Here is a 19,195-nt window from a genome sequence, read left to right on the forward strand (position 1 = left end):
TGTTGAATTTCATGGATTTATTTGATAACTTCGTAACTAAGAAAGTGAACAAATGCGTTAGCCTCTTCAACACTACCAGTGGATTACAAATCAGTCTAGGTAGAAGGAATAGTAGGAATTGAAGAAGGAAATTAATTATGAATACAGTGGTCTTGAGTGCTGTTAGAGGTATGAGGGCAGTTATCACTTCCCGGTTGCCCACACCGTGGAAGCGTTCTTCTAGAGGTACCTGGAAAGGAAATCGGGTTAAAAGTGGTCTTAATGACCTGAGAGCATGACCGCAGTGCTCAAGGGACAACTGCTTGAGGTCGGTCACACACGACCATTTTGTGGATAATTTTTGTGTCAGCTCCGTACTTGTTGGGACCTTACCGCCGGAGACGGATACCCGTGGGATAAGGCGAGGTGTGCATTTTTAGGGTCGAACTATTCTAACCCCATCCCTCCCTGTCGGAAGGCAGCATCGCTGTTATGCTGATTATCTGAAAGAAACACCTTACTGCTGTCACAACTCTGTACAGTCAGAAGTACGATTTCGCCTTCGGACCTTGGGTTTGCTGCTTTTAGTTTTACCGCTCTTCAACCGACCTGTCTGGCATGGTAGGACCTTGAGGAACGATTGTTCGAGCCAGTATAGCTCGACTGGTTCATCACGATAGGCAGCCCAACCATCACGTCAAGGTAGCAGCAACGGTCGGTGGATTACAAATAAACTAATCACGAATAAGAAGAATAAAGTTGAACGCAACAACGGTGCAAACAGATCAGAAACAAATAAAATACAATCTATTAGGTAAGAGTACAAGCCAACGCCTTCAAATTTAAGTCACATTTTAACTTATTATCACCCAGATGCTGTGAAACAAACTAAATCAAAGTACGTTCAAAATTAGAATCTGATGATGATTGAAAATGGAATAATTTAAGATTGACCGAATAATTCGTTTATATGTTGGTTAAGAGCTAAGACGTAAAAAACGTCAAGGTTATTTTTAACGTAGCCATAAGTCACCAGGGTATTACACACTTCTCCTCAAAATATCGCAGCCCCTCAAATGCCCTGGTACGGACGAGAGCGAGAGAAGTCCGCGCTCCCTCTCCAAATGCTTTCACATGGCCACGCATATACAGCCACTACTACCAAGGAAGTCCTACTTACTGCCTTCTCGTGGCATGACTGTTGTTTACGAAATTGAGAAGACGAAAAGCGAATGTCCGGAGCTTTAACCGGGTTGATGGACACGGAAAGTCCACCTAAGGGAGTTGAAAAACCCTGATTCCAAACCAATGGTGCACATGGGCTCCAGTATCCTGAGGGAACAAATGGCGTATGGACCAATCGTCGGTCACCAGCTACCATGGGACTGCATCTCCTCACGATGCTCCACTGCCTTGTGGATCAGATCTTTAGGCCAAAGGCTCCGAGTATGGCCCACTAAGAAAACCACCTGCTTCAGTTTGGGCACCTGGGCAGTATCACAGCCCTCACACAAATCAAATGAAATTTATACGGCGCATATGTATCTGGTACTTCCTTGTACCAATATCTATGTGTTTAAATAAATAAATCCTCAAAATATTAATATTATAGCAGGGAAAAAAAAGAACATACCACTTGACGAACTGTTAATTGACCTGCTAAACGAGTTGTTGTATACATAGTTCCAACAATTGAATCAAATAATTGAATAACTGTATCTAATTTCTGTACAACATCTTGATTAAATGATAATGGTTGTAGACCAACCGGTTTATTTGGTATTCTTCGTTTTATTCGACGTGTAATTACACGTACAGTTGTAGAAAAATGTACTAATTCATTAAGAAGATTAATTAATCCTTCATTACTATCATTACTAGTTGAAGATTTTAATAATAACAATGAACCAACTTCATCCATACTACCAACACTTAATGGACCAGAAACATTTGAAGCAGCAGTTTTAGCTATTTTTAATAAACAATCAACATCTTTTCCTGTTAATATCATTAAAGCCATAGAATCAACTGATAAAGCATCAACTGCCGATAAAATTGTTCGTGTAAAATCCATCAATTTAATATTACAATTATATAATGGTTCATTTTTTAAATGAACAGTATATAATTGAATGAAATAATTAAATGATGTTATCAAGGATTCTAATGATATTGTCTCATCTAATTGATCATTTTTAGTTTGTTCTATTAAACGATCAATACAATGTTCATGAACACACATTTCATTATATAAAGAACCAAATTTCAAGTAGAGATCAACACTGCAACCTGAAAAGATTCTGTTTGAAATAAATATATAAAAAACAAGCATATTAAATATTCGTCAGAAGGGTATTTTGTGGAGAATTCAGTATTTTCATAGTTGAAATCATGGGTCAATTGAAGCTAGACCACCATCGAAAACCTGGAAGCACTGGACACCGTTGGATGCCGGCTCAGTGGTCTATCGGTTAAGGGCTCCGGCTCGAGACTGGTAGGTCCTGGGTTCGAATCTCACGCGTGTGGGATCGTGAATGCGCACTGCTGAGGAATCCCATAATAGGACGAAACGGCTGTCCAGTGCTTCCAGGTTTTCGATGGCGGTCTAGCTTTAACTGACCCATGATTTAAACTATGAAAATATTAAATATTCATAAAGAAACTTTTCGAAAATCAAGTCACATGTGAAACATTGGAATAAAGAGATTTATAAACCATGAACTATGGTGTCCAAGCGTTGATAACGTTGTTGAAAGCAGTCATAAAAGAAACTACACCCTTCGTATAATTAAATAAGTAAACTAAGATGAATTGTATAAACTAGAAGACAGGACATAACTGTAACAAACTGGTATTAGCAGTTAATGGAGTGAATCAAGCGCTAAACATTCGAAATAGACATCCTGTTCAGAATAAACAAAGTTTTAATAAATAATGAATACGATACAGTGACTAAATGATAAAAATGGAAAAGAAATAATATTCTGAGTAAGAAAACAGATTTGAAGATCTCCACAACCTTATAATGATAATTATTATGTACTCGCTAGTGACTAGCTTCCAGAGGTAATTCGCAGAGTTCTAGTGAAGAGCCATGACCAGTGGAGTTCAACCGTGTCGAGTGTGAGGCAATTACCTGGTATGGAGAGCTAATCAGAAGTAGCCTAATGAGAAGGTCAATCGATAGCAATCAGAAGTGACCTAAAGGACAAGTCCATTTCATTGGCTAAGAAGTGGATCAATTTTCTGAGGATTAGAGCGGCATATATATGAATGAGTATTTGAGCATTTTATTCAGTGGTCCAATACATTTTCTCGCTTACTCTTGTGTCCTCGCTCAAGTAGTTAGTTGAGGGATTAGTGCGTAGCTCACCGCGTATCAGTATCAGATTTCGGACACCGTCCGTCACAACAGCATAATAGATTAAACAATGGTAACTTAGCATGATATGAAGATTTCTAGCTCAGGTGGATGATTTTCATGGAGTTCTGTTCTCTGAGCTGGATGGTTTGGTAGTGCAGCTTTCATCGTTGTTCGGAACGACATCATTTGTCTAATTAATAAAGGAACTTAGGTATTCAAATCGCTATATTATGGACACGGCTAAACAGAGACCCAGTCACACGGTACTTCAACGCCCACCATCAGAAGAAATCCCAACTTTGGCAGCTTGTCTCTAATTACCTACCAATCAATTCAAGTTGCAATTTCTTTATATAGACAAGATCTGTGTAATAGATACGTGAAATGAGCTAACACAATTATCAGTGATTGCCCGTGAGTTTCTCATCTGTAATTAACTTACCAAACTGCCTACTTATCAAGTTTAGCCCTTTGTAACTTTTTACACTTCTTCAATGGCAAAATGAAACAAAACAGTGACGAGAAAAAGGGCAATGACAAGAGAGCTGAGGAGAGCCTAACTTTTGATGTGTTCCACGGATGTTCGAAACAGTAGAACAACAGATGAGATAAACGTACTCCCATAAATAAAGATTTTGACAGGAATAAGACTGATATACCCTGAGTTTCTTAAGATAGAGCTTTTATGATCTCAGTCCATGAATTTACAGAACAGATTAGTGAATAAGTCAGAAATCGTTAGTAGCTAATGCAATCGAGATACTTCAATTAAAATCACGGTAGAAACATGCATATATATGTAAATCATAATAATAAAGATTTCAACTAGTACCGTAGTTGTCATTCTACCGAAAATTTGGTATGCTTGAACAGATTTATTGCGAAAATACCGGAACGTGATTTAAATATTGTTATAAATATAGCGTGTATGAATATACTTACTGCTTGTACTGATTTAATAAAGAGCCCATTGATCGAAGCATATGAATTAATCTTGTTATGAAACTGTAAAATTCTGCTTTACTTTTAGTTAACGGTGGTAATGGATTATCAGTGCCTGGAATACAAATTCCACTAACAGTAGTCGTTTGACTATCTACAGCATTGCTATCTGTTTGAGGAAGTTGCAATGATGTTTGACCAGGTACACACGGGGGTAAAGGATAACGTTCAACAAGCTGAATTTAAGTAGATTTAATGAATGAACGTAAGAAAACAACAATACAAAAGTTGGATGAGTAATAAAATAAATGAGTATAATACACAGAATGGTGTACTGAATTATGATCAGAATTTAAAAGTTACGTTCAAAAAATAAGATATAAAAAACAGTTGAACTCATGAGTCGATCTAAGATAGACAATCATTGAAAACCCTGGAGCAATGGACGATCGTTTAGTCCTAGTATGGGACTCCTCAGTAGTGTGAACCCACGTGCTTGCATGCGGCACTCTAACCCAGAACCCTGGGTCTCACGCGCGAACGCTTAACCCTAGACCATTGAGCGCACTGTTAAGACGTCCTACGTTAAGACGAAACGGCCGTACAGTGCTTCCAGGTTTTCAATGGTGGTCTCGCTTAGATCGGCTCGTGAATTCAACTGCTAAAATACTACAATCTCCACAAATCCTCAAACTGATATAAAAAACAATATCAAGACTACTGTAAAAATAATTATGGGAGTAAATTTTATTAACATTTCAATAGGATATACATTTATTCGTGTGTTTTTGATGAGTATTTCTATGCACTGGCGCTTCAGTGAATACCTGAGACGATTATGCTGCAATCTCAAAAGTGTTGTTAAATCCTGAGTCATTGGAACGCTATTTCTTTCCTTTTTTTTAACTGGGACAGGCTTCCGCACAACGAACTGGCAAACATTATCCTTCTTTGATAGATCAAACAACCGCCTAATTTTCGAAGCTCCTCGGCCCAAGGCGTCGAAAAATACAAACGTTAGTCTAAACAGGAACAAAGTTTTCTCCTCTAAGTACAAGTTTAATTAATTAATTAATTTATTTGAACACATGAACATTGGTACAAGGGGTCACCAAATACATATGCACCAAACAATAACAATGAGGCCAGTAAGCAGTTATCATTGATATGTGTGAGGGCTGTGATACTGTCCGGTTGCCCGAAACGAAGCAGGTGATTTTCTTAGGGCAACACACCCGAATCCTTCGACCTAAAGGTCTGATCCACAAGGCAGTGGACCAACGTAGGGAGACACAGTCCCATGGTAGCCAGTGACCAACAATAGGTTCATTCACCATTCGTTCCTGGAGCCCATGTGTACCATTGGTTTGGATTCAGGTTTTTCCAACTCATGATCTTTTTTATCAACCGACCCTGTTAAGGCGCCAGACATTCGCTTTTCGTTCTCTCAATTTCGTAGAAACACCACTGCCATGAGAAGGCAGTGGGTAGGACTTTCCTGGAAGTGGTTGTATGCACGTGGTGGAAGTATATGGAGAGTGAGAGCTGACTCTCCCCACCCTCAGCCGTACCGGGGCATTTGGGGGTTAAATTGGAAGCGCTTAAATTACTATCAACTATGCAACCACGTACGCTATTGTGTCATTGTTCTCTTTTGCGTCTAGGACGATAAAATGAACTCTCCTTGAGGAACAGAAACTTGACACGGTCTTTAGTTAAAACTCCTTATTTCATGGGAAAACCTTGATTATAATTCCCACCAGTTATTCTTACTATGTATCCTTTTCATTCATGCCTCAGGTAGTCAACTGGAAGCTCATGAGAATTTTAAGGTTTTCTTCTTTTTCGATACATTTTTGAGTTCTAATGGACGGAAATATTATGTTAAGCTGAATCAACACTTGTTATTTGTTCACGTGATGAAACTTAATGTAACATTTCCGTCTAATGGAACTCAAAAGTGTATCGAATTCGAAGAAGAATTTAGAATCTGTCCATTTTACGATAAAGAATATATTTCTGTCATAGCTTGAGACATACTAAAATAACGTGACCACATACATTTTCTTATCCGACTATTTAATCGTGAACTAGATATAAATAAGCAATCAAATACAAAGTAGGATTAATTCATATACAAAATAAATTTAGTCGACTATATAAAACGTACAAGATGCATAACTACTAGCCAATGAAAGATTATTCTCAGTATGAGGTTGTGGAGATTGTTGAATTTTGTGGCAATCATGAACCGATCCAAGTTAGATTATCATTAAAAACCTAGAAGCATTGCACATTAATATGGAGTTTCATATTAGGATGAGACGGCCATCCAATGATTCCGGTTTTCCAATGGTGGTCTAACTTAAATCGGTTCATGATTTCATTGAAAATCAAGGATTAGTTTGTTTAGACACGTTAGTTCTAGTGACTCCGTAGTTTACGTAGAAATACATTGGGTCGGAATTTTAGAGACAGTTGTATACTATGAGAGAGAAACATTCATATAGATCATTAAGAGGTTGTGCGAATCCTGGGTTTGACTGCTACAAACCAATAAACATTGCTTAAAATCGACTGAGTTAGCAAATGACTTCAGTTGAAATAACGATCATCATATGAATCCTGACATTGTAAACTGAACAAGTAGTGTATTTGTTGAGAAACTATAAAGTCCTAAAGTCTAATCGGCTTGGTGCCAAGGGTGTGCACATTGACGAGTTTGAAATTAAAAAAGAAATAAGTCTAATGTGTGTCGATGGTTTAAAATTGGACTACTGTCAGATGAAGAATTTATGGTAAACGAAGTAGCTTAGTGGTAGTATGGTGAAAAAGAACGGTCATTCAGCAGGATGAATAACTTAATGTGGACTACGTATATCTTCTCTTTTGATAGGCTATGTTTCTGCTTCAATAGTTGAACCATCATAAATCACTGGCTAACCAATATACATATGACGTGTATAGAGGGGTGAAAGACAATTACTCAATACTACATATGCTCTCATTCAATATGAGGTCAGATCTAAATCCAATACACGATATATTTATGAGACATTCCAATAGGGACATCAATAGTTTCTGAGTAAAAATAAGTGTACCAAAATTAAAGTATACTGTTTCTGGATATATTTTCTCACACAAAGAACAAAAAATAATAATACAGAGCATAACACACTAACTACTCACATGGTTAGCCAATAGGTCACACTTTCCAGTTAGACGATCGATTAAGAGAAGCGCTAATAATGCTTCATTATCACCACCACGTCGTAAAAATGAATCCGGAAGAAAAGCAGATAAACGAGCTACATGATTTGCACTTTGTTCTGCTTCAAGACGTCTCAGTTCAGCTTCAATCACCTTTCAATAGAGATGAGAAAAAAGTGGATAGGAAGTTGATGAAAACACTGCTGAAGTATGGTGATTGTAGTACAAAAATAATTACGATGGTAGGATAGCACGTACTCAATATTAAGAAAAGTTAAGTTGAAAGATTTTGGTGAGTAACAGGAATGATATTAACGAAATGATATAACTAACGACAAACTATATTCCAATGAAAACATCAATACAGATTTTCAAAACAAGTAAGTAGGTGGGACTCTAATTTATGGAAGACCTTTAAGAGACGTTAGAGTGCCCTTGAAAATGTTCACCTACTTACTGCTGTTGAATGAGGATTATTAACCAGTGTGAGAAATCAGGATTATGATTTACGGCTGATGGTTAGGGTTAGGAATTAGATTTAGGGTTTTCATCACAAACAGACATCAGCTATGATGCCAAAACGCTATTTAGCCAAATATAAATGAATGAATCTAGCACTAAAGTCCAAGGCCTGTTACCCTAAATCTGTTTGGTGCATCCATAAATTATAGTCTCGCGAATGAATACAATAGAGTTCAATTTTGTCGGGTTTGAAGCAATTACTAATCAAACTCATTAGATGGTTGAGCAATATAGAGAACTGACTGAAGTTAGATATGTACACTATTCGATTCCGGCTCACCAGTCCGAAGTTTAAGCGCTTGTCACGAGACCTCAAAGTCCTGGGTTCGATTCTTGATGTGGTAGTGGGTACACACTTTTGAGGAGCCCAAACACCGTGGATAAACAACCGTAAATCGCTCCCTGGTTTTCAATCGTTGTCTAGTTAAGGCCATCCCATGTTATAAAATATATGATATTGATAAACTACCTATATGAAAGAGTTAAGCAATTTATGAAGCAACTAAAACAAAATAAAATATATTCAGTGAAAAAGTAAGAAAGAAAATTTTAATATAATTTATATATAAGCCATCAACCAAATTCTAATTTTTGTATACGGCTTAAAGCTACACCGTTTGTAGAAGTGTGCTAAAGTCACCATCCCGTCAACCAAAATGGAGTAGAAAGGAGGTGAGATTTTACAAATGCCCTGGTACGGCCGAGGGTGGGGAGAGTCAGCTCTCACTCTCCATATACTTCCACCACGTGCATACAACCACTTCCAGGAAAGTCCTACCCACTGCCTTCTCATGGCAGTGGTGTTTCTACGAAATTGAGAGAACGAAAAGCGAATGTCTGGCGCCTTAACAGGGTCGGTTGATAAAAAAGATCATGAGTTGGAAAAACCTGAATCCAAACCAATGGTACACATGGGCTCCAGGAACGAATGGTGAATGAACCTATTGTTGGTCACTGGCTACCATGGGACTGTGTCTCCCTACGTTGGTCCACTGCCTTGTGGATCAGACCTTTAGGTCGAAGGATTCGGGTGTGGGCCCCTAAGAAAATCACCTGCTTCGTTTCGGGCAACCGGACAGTATCACAGCCCTCACACATATCAATGATAACTGCTTACTGGCCTCATTGTTATTGTTTGGTGCATATGTATTTGGTGACCCCTTGTACCAATGTTTATGTGTTCAAATAAATATAAATAAATACTGGTTGAAAGAAATTTACTTTAACCCCTAAGGTTCCCCGTTGAAAGAAAAAACAAACAAATGAGGTTTACTGATGAGTTGCAATTTTATGTGTTAAAGATAAACAATAGTTCAGTTCACTTGAGTGTCCACTTTCCATAAATATTTAGATATCATTAAATCAATGCACTGTAGTTATACTTTTAAGGGCAAAACGAAGTGAATGGTATATTTATCGCATGATTTTCAATTCGGTTTATAGAATATCTAGTATGGATAAACGATGTATGACTTATTTTACTATCGTGAACAACAGTTGTAATTAAAGTGTGTGTTATGACTAATCAGTAGTTAAACAGTTACGAATGATAACTGGATGACATGGAGCAGAACCTGTTAAAATGGAACAGATCCATTCACATTTTGTCTTAACATACTGATACTCTTTAATGCTACAAATTTGCTCCATACTTCTAGAATCATATTTTGACAAGTAAGCCATTGCTCTACTAATGGACCACTACGAGCTTGTAGCGAAGCCGAAGATTCCTGAGTAAGATCAGTAGTAGAGTCACAAGTACGTGCTGCCAAGAAGTCTTATATAAGAAAAAAACAATTACTAGTGGTAACTCATTAGGTGTAGTTCTCCAGTCAATTCCAATGAGTAACTAGAATGAATGTCAAAATAGTAACATCGTAATAATAAGAACCATTGTGATGATAACAATTAATTACTTTAGCAAGAGTTTGTGCTTGAGAAGTAGCACCAAACTTGGTTCCCATAAATGAAACAGCAGAACTAGCAAATTCTGTAGAAACTGTTGAATGTAGTTGTTGTTGTTGTTCTTGTAAACGTTTTCCATCAGCTAATGATCGTTGAAGATCAGAATTTTGAGTTTGTAAATCAGCGACTAAATCTCTAAATTTACCTAATGTTTGTTCATAATCTGCAATGGTTTCACGTGTAGCATCTAAATGACGTACAAGTTGATTTATTTGTGTATTGGCTCGTTCAATTTCTTCACGAAGTTCAAGTTCAGTTTCACGACTATTCTCTTGTAATTCATCATTCATTTCACATAGTATTTCCTATTTTAGAAAAAAGGAGGAATACAAAATAAGGAGTGTACAAAGTCATATTTACAATTCTAAATATCACTTTTCTCGACATTTCAGACCTATGACAATGTTTTTAATCAATTTTATGCAAACCAAAGGACGGGATGACGAAAGAGGGAAAACCGAACATCATCTACAAAATAAATTGTACCAAATGCAAAAACACTACATCGAACAAAGTGGACGCCTCCTTCATCTTCTCCTGTACGAATCTCAATTAGCGGTCAAACGTAATGACATATCCTCGCTTATATCAATGCATGTGGAAAACTGTGGACACACATTCGACTAGAAAAATGTTGAGATCATAGAGAGAGGGAATTCTAACAACACCTGAGGACTTTTTAGAAGCTTGGTACTCATGTTAGTCAGCAACCAACAAACACAATGAAATCGATCCAATTTAACAACCAGTCAGAAAAATTATGGACAAATATAGGACCAAGAATCAAATCAATGGGAGATACAATCAAAATAAGGAAGTAAACAAAGACAGGTTAAAAGTTAACAATAACCAATCAAGACCGAGGTCTACAGGGCAAGCTATAAGTCATATGTAGAGCAATTAGAATACTTCACTTCTACATGAAGTTTGTGCTGATGATGTCATTCAGAAGAACGATGAAAGCTCCACAACCAAACCATCCAGCTCAGAAAGCAAAACCCCATTAAAATGAATAATTGAAAAATCAAATGATTATGAAATTATACGATGAAACTAGTCATCCTAGTAACATTTAAAATAAATCATCAATGGATTTCTTCTACTAACTGTTTCATTGACAATCAGTTTCTGTAAGTTGATACGAATGGGGCAACATCTTAATGGCATTAGCTCTCTTAAAACAAACAATTCTCAATGCTATGGAGTAGGGATAAGATGTGTATCCTAACATATGGATGAGAGAATAAGGTTTTACAACGTATTTTATGTATAATAATTACGCATTAAGTTGTTATTCAATTAACAACTGCAATCTAAACAGATCGTTTGTGTGAACTCCTAAACTGGGGAAAAGACATATAATCAAGTTGCAATACAATTTTCGATAGAGTTCTAATCAGTGTTATTGAAAAGGTTTATAGGTATATGCAGAGATTATTTGTAGTTTGAACTTATGTCTATATAATTTCTGCCTGCTGAAGTGGATGAAGTATTTCAGAACCGAAGTTCTGAATTTTTTTCATTTTGATAAAAACCGGATGCAATAACCATTAAACCACCGTCCCAAATTCGATCTGTGAAAAATTTTATGTTAGGATTTTTACGTAAGACAACATAGATAACTGCATGAAATCGCCCAATAAGATGCATATATTTATCGTTTGTACACATATAACCTGATATAGTAAGCAAACGAGACATACCTTATCGAGTTACACAATGTACTAACACCATTCGTGATAATGAATATGTTAGTCTAACTGAGCTAAAATCAACTCATTTATCAACCCGCCCAAAAGTTATAACCTACATGGTCAATATCGGAGTCACTCTAGGTGTAAGTAATGTTATTTGGTACAACATTTTCTTACGCACTTCACTTCGCTCTCTATCTAGCAACGTTGATCGATAGTCAGTAGTTACTTTAAAAATGAGATTGCATAAATTCTTTATGGACGTAATTCAGGTAGAAGCTATAAACGAATACAAACTGTAACTTTTTATTTGAAACAGACAATACTTTAAAGCACAAAATATCATTTTTGTGGGTAAATTAAGTATATTATTTATTCGTGGAGAGGTTGAAGTTGAACATTAACGCCGTTGGATGCCGGCTCAGTGGTCTAGAGGTTAAGCGCTTGCGCGCGAAACTGATAGGTCCTGGGTTCGAATCTCGCGAGGTCGGATCGTGGATGCGCACTGCTCAGGAGTCCCATAATAGGACGAAACAGCCGTCCAGTGCTTCCAGGTATTCCATGGTGGTCTAGCTTCAATTGATTCATGATCTCAACCATTAAAATTACTTATTTGTGTTGTATATCAGTGGAAAGACTAATGAAAGCCAACTTAATGATCAAAATTAAAATTGAACTAAAGTCATGTACAGATACATACACACTTACCAAATCATTTCTTTCCTCTTTAACTTTTTCAAGCATTTCTTCCAATTCTAGATTACGTTGTGTTAATTGACTAACCATTGTATCAGCACCAAGTGAAGCGTCTACTTGTTCTTTCAATTCAATAGTTTGTTCAATACTTTCTTTTAAATCGTTAGTTAAACGTTCTTTCTCTGTTTGAAGTTGATTAATTTCAGATTCCAAAGATGTAATCTATCACAATAAGGAAGAGAAACAAAAGAACTTTAAGATGTATGAAGTAACTTATGAGCAAGAGTTTTTAATTTCTTGTTCAAGTTCTAGTGTGAACATCAACACTGAGGGGGAGGGGATGCAGTAACGTCAATCTGATGAATTCCAAATCGGTATGAAACTCATGTCCTCGATACTACTGATAATCCAATGCCAAATATATTGAAAAAAGTCACTTATTCAAAGGAATTCGCCAAATATTTTAATGTAATGACAGTTATTTTGTTTAGGAAAAAAAAGATATTACTGAGTAGTTGAGTGGCTTAAAAAAGAATTCTTTGAATCTAGCTATGAAGTTTATGTCACATACTTTCACATGAGTCGATGGATGAAACAAGAAAGCATTGGACGCAAAGCTATCAACTGTTAGCTAATGGAGTATGTAGAGTGGATTTAAAGTGTAGTGCGTCATTTCATGTCATGTCGGTCAGTGTATAACATGGTGTCGTGGTATGAAAGAAAGCTGAAAAGGGCTAGCTTCTGTTGGTCCTTCACGACTCCCTAGCTGGGGTCCGAGAGATGGTGCAACACAGTGGCTAGAGACGTTATCAGATATGGCTCAGAATAGAAGCCAGTGGCGATCCTGCTGTAACCTTCTTTTACTTTCTTCATAAAGAGTGATTCTAACTTTCTTAACTGAAAGAGTCTTCTGGTTGTACATTTCAGTCCGCCTTATCTTTTCATCCTTTCTCTTCCTACTTTCATTATTTTGTGTGGCGCATATGTTTCTGGTGCCCTTTTGTACCAATATATATGTGTTTAAATAAATAAATAAATAAGTGGATTTAAAAAAAAACACGTACCCTTGTTATATCCCGATAACAATAGGGAATGGTAACTTTGGGATCCATTTATGGACCAATATTATGCATATATTTTTTATCGTATAATTGCAAAATAACTAAACTATTCATATCCATGTTACCCTTATTATAAGCTTTATTTTGACCCATAAACTATTATTATACGATTTACCATTCCTGAGTTATCCCTAGTCTATTAATTGCTGTCTCCCACATTCACAGCCACATTTGGCTGAATCTTGTACAAATGTTATTTTCTATTTTATTAGTACGATGTGGTCAGTCTGTTTGATATATAAACTCAGTATGTTTGAAATATAATGATTCATACCACAGGGGCTGTTATTGGTGTTCTGGACTTAACTGGCTGGGCTAGGCGGAAAGCAGGACCGATAAGCACTCTAGACTGCTCGTACGGTTTTCGTGTGTCACTGTTGCAATCGATAATTTGCTGCTCTCTAATTGGCGGTTTTATCACGTCATACATTAACTGGACATCCACTCGGCCACAAGATATAACAAACCTAATAATGTGAGATTTTATTTGAAGTGATTGAGTTAAATGAACCATGAGTTTTACAGCTAGCTAACTAATTCACCATGATATATTGGATGGTTGAATTTCATTCACACACAAAAAAGCTTACTTGTTTAGTTAAAGCAGTTATTTCTTGTTTATCTTGGTTAGTTAAATCTCTTAGTTTAACGAGTGCTTGTTTCATTCGTTCATTTTGTTGTTCAAGATTTTTCAATTGTAATGGAGTTGGTCCGCCATCTGCACCGGGTAGAGTGGTTGCTCCTCCTGTCGAGGTTTAAAAAAAATCGAGTTTACCGAAATTATGAAAATGTATATGAGTATCTTGCTAAAAAAAAGTGCCAACCACATTAAACAAATTGAACCTAACATATAAGTAGGATAATGTCACTCTATCATTGAGATCAGCAAACCTCTCCACATGGTTGAGTGTACAAATTCAAAACCCCTCGAAAGTTATATCTTTGTATTTTATTAACATAAATATTGGTACAAGGGGCACTAGATATATATGCACCACACAAATCTCATTCGATTTGTGTCAGAGCTGTGATACTGCCCCGCTACCCAAACCGAAACAGGTGGTTTTCTTAGGGGGCCACACCCAGAGCCTTTGACCTAAAGGTCTGATCCATAAGGCAGTGGAGCATCGTAAGGAGATGCAGTCCCATAGTAGACGGTGACCAACGATTGATTCATACGCCATTCGTTCCATCAGGATACTGGAGCCCATGTGCACCATTGGTTTGGAATCAGGGTTTTCCAACTCCTCTAGGTGAACTCGCCGTGTCCACCAACCCGGTTAAAGCGCCAGGCATTCGCTTTTCGTCCTCTCAATTTCGTAAACAACAGTAATGCCACGAGAAGGCAGTGAGTAGGACTTATATCACTATTTAATGAAATATGTTGGACTGAACATACAAGCGATTTGAACAAACTTTACAAAAATCCCAACCTAAATAATCGATATTAATAATTAACTGGAAACTTGTGCATATTAGAGACTGCAAAAGTTGCGTAACGATAGATTCGACAATTGGGTTATGACAAAAGTCACAAGTAATTGATTGACGTGAAAAAATAGTGCAAGAACATGTAAAAATTTATACAGAATATTAAATGATTAATTTTAAACTAAATAGTTATTTTCTACGGAAATTGGTGTGTGTGTGTGTTAATTCATTAAGTTTGGAGACGGCTTTTTACATCAATAAACATAAGGCTAGAAATCCTTTATAACAACAGAGGTATTGACAGATTTATGGTTCCATATAACGTGTACGGACAGCATTACAACAAAGCATAATACAGGAAATTCGAGTAGTTAAGGTCCGCGCGATTGTTGTAATCAATGGCACATAATTGAATGCCATGATGCAGATATATTCAGTCCCTATCTTTAATTAGACTTTTAGTTTCAAAAGTATTTTATACTGTTTAATTCTGCGGATTCATCCATGCTTCATGAATTATATTCCCTATACCTAATGTTTGATGGTTATCACTGATACTACAATTGCTTTGGAATTCACGTTGAAAATTTCTTACTGTGATGAGGCGGTGTGGCAAATTTGCCTGACTAGACATTTTTTCCTGGTTCTACATTTTTTAAAACCAAAAACCTTCGACGCAAATACGAAAACATTAGGCTGTCGAACTGGGACGCAATCAGAACCATTTCTAAACTATGTTAACCTATGATATGGAGCCGATCTTGTAATAATGTCATCTGGATATAACAGCAAGATAATCTCGAGTGCCGTTTGAGGTGAGTGGAAGGTTGCTCTTTCCAGATTGTCACGCTGTGAAAAGATACTTCATGTCGGAGTACCTGAAAAAGAGTAACTAGCTCCGGATGTGTCAGCTCCGTACTTTAAAAGCCTTACCAGAAATTCTTCTGCTAAGGCAGTGTATGCTATATTTAAATTCGGCACTTGCTGGCCCCATCTTTTGGTGTGCGAAAGCAGAATCGTTACACATGCTAGTTGTCTAAGGGAAAGAGCTTACTGCCATCATACAGTCAAACTTCGCGCTCTGACGTGAATTTGCCGTTGTAACTCAAAACAACTCCAGCCATCTTCGTAAAATACTGATTATAACTAAAATATATGAACAAACTAACCTTTCTCTTCAGATTCTTCTTTTAAAATTTGATTTTCAAGTGTTAATTCTTCTACTTGTTCTTTTAATAATTCAATTTCTGTAGTTAATGATTCTAATTTTTCTTCTGCCATTTCTTTATCTAATGTAGCCATTTCTACACTTTCAACCATTTCAGCTACTTCATCACGATAACGATCAAATGCTTCTTTAGTTTCAGCTTTTTCCTTTTTTTTATTATTTTTTTTATAAATAAAGAAATTCATCATTAGTTGAAGGGGTTTTGTGAAGATTAATTTAATTTGTAGATTGTATTTGTTATAGATTGATTTAAATTAGAGTAACCATGAAAACTAGAGAGTACACATTACACAACTGTTTCATTAGACCGTATTGCAAATCGACTGAAATAGGAATTGTATTATTGGACACCGATTCAGTGGTTAAGTGTTTGAACAAAATGCCTGTATATCCCGGGTTTACTTGACTCAGGAGTCCTATACCAATATGGAAAAGCTTTCTAGTCCTCCCCAATTGTTAATGACCCGACCGTTGCTGCTACCTTGACGTGGTGGTCAGGCTTGCCTATCGTGATCAACCAATCGAGCTATACTGGCTGGAACAATCGTTCCTCAAGGTCCTGCCATGCCAGACAGGTCGGTTGTTAATGACACCCTCAGATCAATTTGTGACCCACACAATAAACAGAAATTATCACTATTTCGTGAATTAGTGAAATGTAACAATCAAGCTGTAGCGGTCCACTTATGCAATATTCATGTAGAAATATAAAACCTGGTCATAATAACTGACTAACCAACTTGAATTAAGTGGAGCGGGAATCGAATCTTGAAACCAAATGTTCATGAAAGTCTAGTCTTTTATTACTGTTATGTCATAGTTTTGAGATATATATGTAACTGACAGGACAAGCGTAGAATAATGTAATTGACAACATTGAACAATACTTATTTGACAGTTGTTGATAAACTCGACTTCTTACATAGATCTAACTGAAGCACTGTAAGAATCACCTTTTTAAAAAACACTAAATCATAATGTCAATATTAATGCGAATAAAAATGTTCAGAGCGTAAAAAGACGGATTAATTTGATCAGAAAATAAAGAATCTTATGACTATATTAAGCAAGATTTCTGATATCAGTCAGTCAGTCACAACGTAGAACTTCGTACGTACGTACATCAGTTCGTGTTGCCATACCACATTAGCACAGAGATGCAGTTGTCAATTCAAATCCTATAGTGGTAGAAGTAGTAAGAGTATAAGCAGTAATCCGAAAGATTAGGGTTTGAAGATGTTATTCAAGGAGTATAATCCAGTGAAATAAATTTGAAAAGAGAAAAAGAAAGGGACACAAAGAATTCAGAAGATTAGAATTTGGAAGAGCACAAAGAGTGGATGCACCTTCGCCATTTCAAACGAGCCATGTCATTCAAGGTATCTAACCATCGATAGATTTCTGATATAATTCTTGTTAATTCACTATTAAGAAGTAGAAGTATACTATTATTTCGATTAACAACAATTTCGATTGACTTTGCTCTTCAAATGATAAATGTATACAATTGTTATTTTTTCTTATTATTATACTGTCTTCATCAATATTTAGTTCTAACAAAGGTAGAACCAGAATAGGAACCTCAGAAGGACCGTTTCAAAACCGAATATTTCAACAACTAAGGTCCTGCACCACAATCAAAAGTCGATATAGTTTGAGTCCCTCATATTAAATATAAGGAATAAGGGAATTATTGATCAGATGAAACAGAAGTAGACGGAGCGACGTGCCACCTTAAAAGTCATTGATCGAAAGTTAAATGCTTTAACACAAGTGAGCCATCTGCTCACATTTGATAACCAAACTAAAAAATAGTTGGTTAGAAACTCAAAGAATCGAGTTGATGAATTAATTAACACCGACAGCATTTTATAAGAAGAGACAGTAGGGGAAGTTTTTTATATGTAGATATGACCACTTTCCGATAGTCTTATACTGCACTAAAGCTATTCTAGACAATCGTTAAAATTGGTAGAATAAGAAAAACATACTGTTTTTAATTGTGCGATTTCACGTTGTAATTCGGCTGCTTGTTCTCTCATTAGACGTCGATTTTCTTCGAGTTGAGTAAATTGAATCTTGATACGTTCTAATTCTTGTATTCTGGTTTTATCTTCTTCTCGTTTCATTTTTAAGGCTTCAATTTGATCATGTAGTGTTGTTATTTCGGCGCGTAGATTAGTTAGCTCCAATTCTGTGTCTGGTGAGTGAGTACCACCACCGTCACTTGCTACAACAGCAGATGAACTAACAACACCTGATACAACAGAAGATCTTGGTATTTTATGAGAACTGTCCTTAGGCTTAATAGATATATTTTCAAGCTCTAGTTTCTGTGAAGTTATTTTAATATCACTAGCTCCTGTAATGGTTGAAACTTCAGGTATTTTGCTGCCATCAGTAGTAGTCGGTAGTTTAGAATCACTTGTTTTTATAGTTGATGGAATGGTTTTCGGTAATGTATCACCACTAGGTTGTATGGATTCTTTAACAGGTTTACTTTCAGTGGATTTGTTGGGAGGACTTTCACTTTTCGAAATTGGCGCTACATTACCTTGTACCAGGTCTGGATTGGATCCAGTTGATGGGATCTTGAAAAAATAAAGCAAGAGAAAACAGTGGTGAATATTAGTGTTTTTGATCAATGAAGGGAATGGGAGATGTAAAAAATAGATTAGTAAAGCAAGATTAGACGATTGTATATATATGTTATGTTATGCCGAGCATTCTAGAGATACAACTGTCAAATAAAAATACACACATACAATTATTCAGAAATAAATAACATGTTATAAACATACGACTTATAAACTTAGAAAAAGCGAGCAGGGTTATAAAATGCAAAATGATTTTCAATTAGATATTTACTTAATAAAATGTAATGGGTTCAGCATTTAACAGTAATTATCATTTATCTGAAGGGGGTTTTGTGGGGATTTAAGTAATTTTATATAGTTGAAATCATGAGTCAATTGAAGCTAGGCCACCATGGAAAACCTGGAAGCACTGGATGGCCAACTCGTCCTATTGTGGGACTCCTCAG

General features: G+C 36.4%; 1 protein-coding gene across 3 annotated transcripts in view; it reads right to left on the minus strand.

Annotated features, from left to right (window-relative positions):
* Smp_149200.1 (restin-like) overlaps window positions 1-19,195 on the minus strand; it is a gene marked incomplete at both ends in the record, with an annotated part of 43,150 nt that overhangs the window by 15,718 nt on the left and 8,237 nt on the right. For all 3 annotated transcript variants that reach the window (XM_018797299.1, XM_018797300.1, XM_018797297.1), the window contains 8 exons: window positions 1,780-2,279; window positions 4,286-4,400; window positions 7,468-7,638; window positions 9,966-10,287; window positions 12,385-12,594; window positions 14,084-14,238; window positions 16,094-16,298; window positions 18,144-18,743. In XM_018797299.1, the coding sequence (XP_018652353.1) occupies window positions 1,780-2,279; window positions 4,286-4,400; window positions 7,468-7,638; window positions 9,966-10,287; window positions 12,385-12,594; window positions 14,084-14,238; window positions 16,094-16,298; window positions 18,144-18,743 (2,278 nt within the window). The remainder of the gene's footprint in view (window positions 1-1,779; window positions 2,280-4,285; window positions 4,401-7,467; window positions 7,639-9,965; window positions 10,288-12,384; window positions 12,595-14,083; window positions 14,239-16,093; window positions 16,299-18,143; window positions 18,744-19,195) is intronic.

This window comes from Schistosoma mansoni, chromosome 4 (assembly GCF_000237925.1).
Source record: "Schistosoma mansoni strain Puerto Rico chromosome 4, complete genome".
In the NCBI taxonomy this organism is placed as follows: Eukaryota; Metazoa; Platyhelminthes; class Trematoda; order Strigeidida; family Schistosomatidae; genus Schistosoma; species Schistosoma mansoni.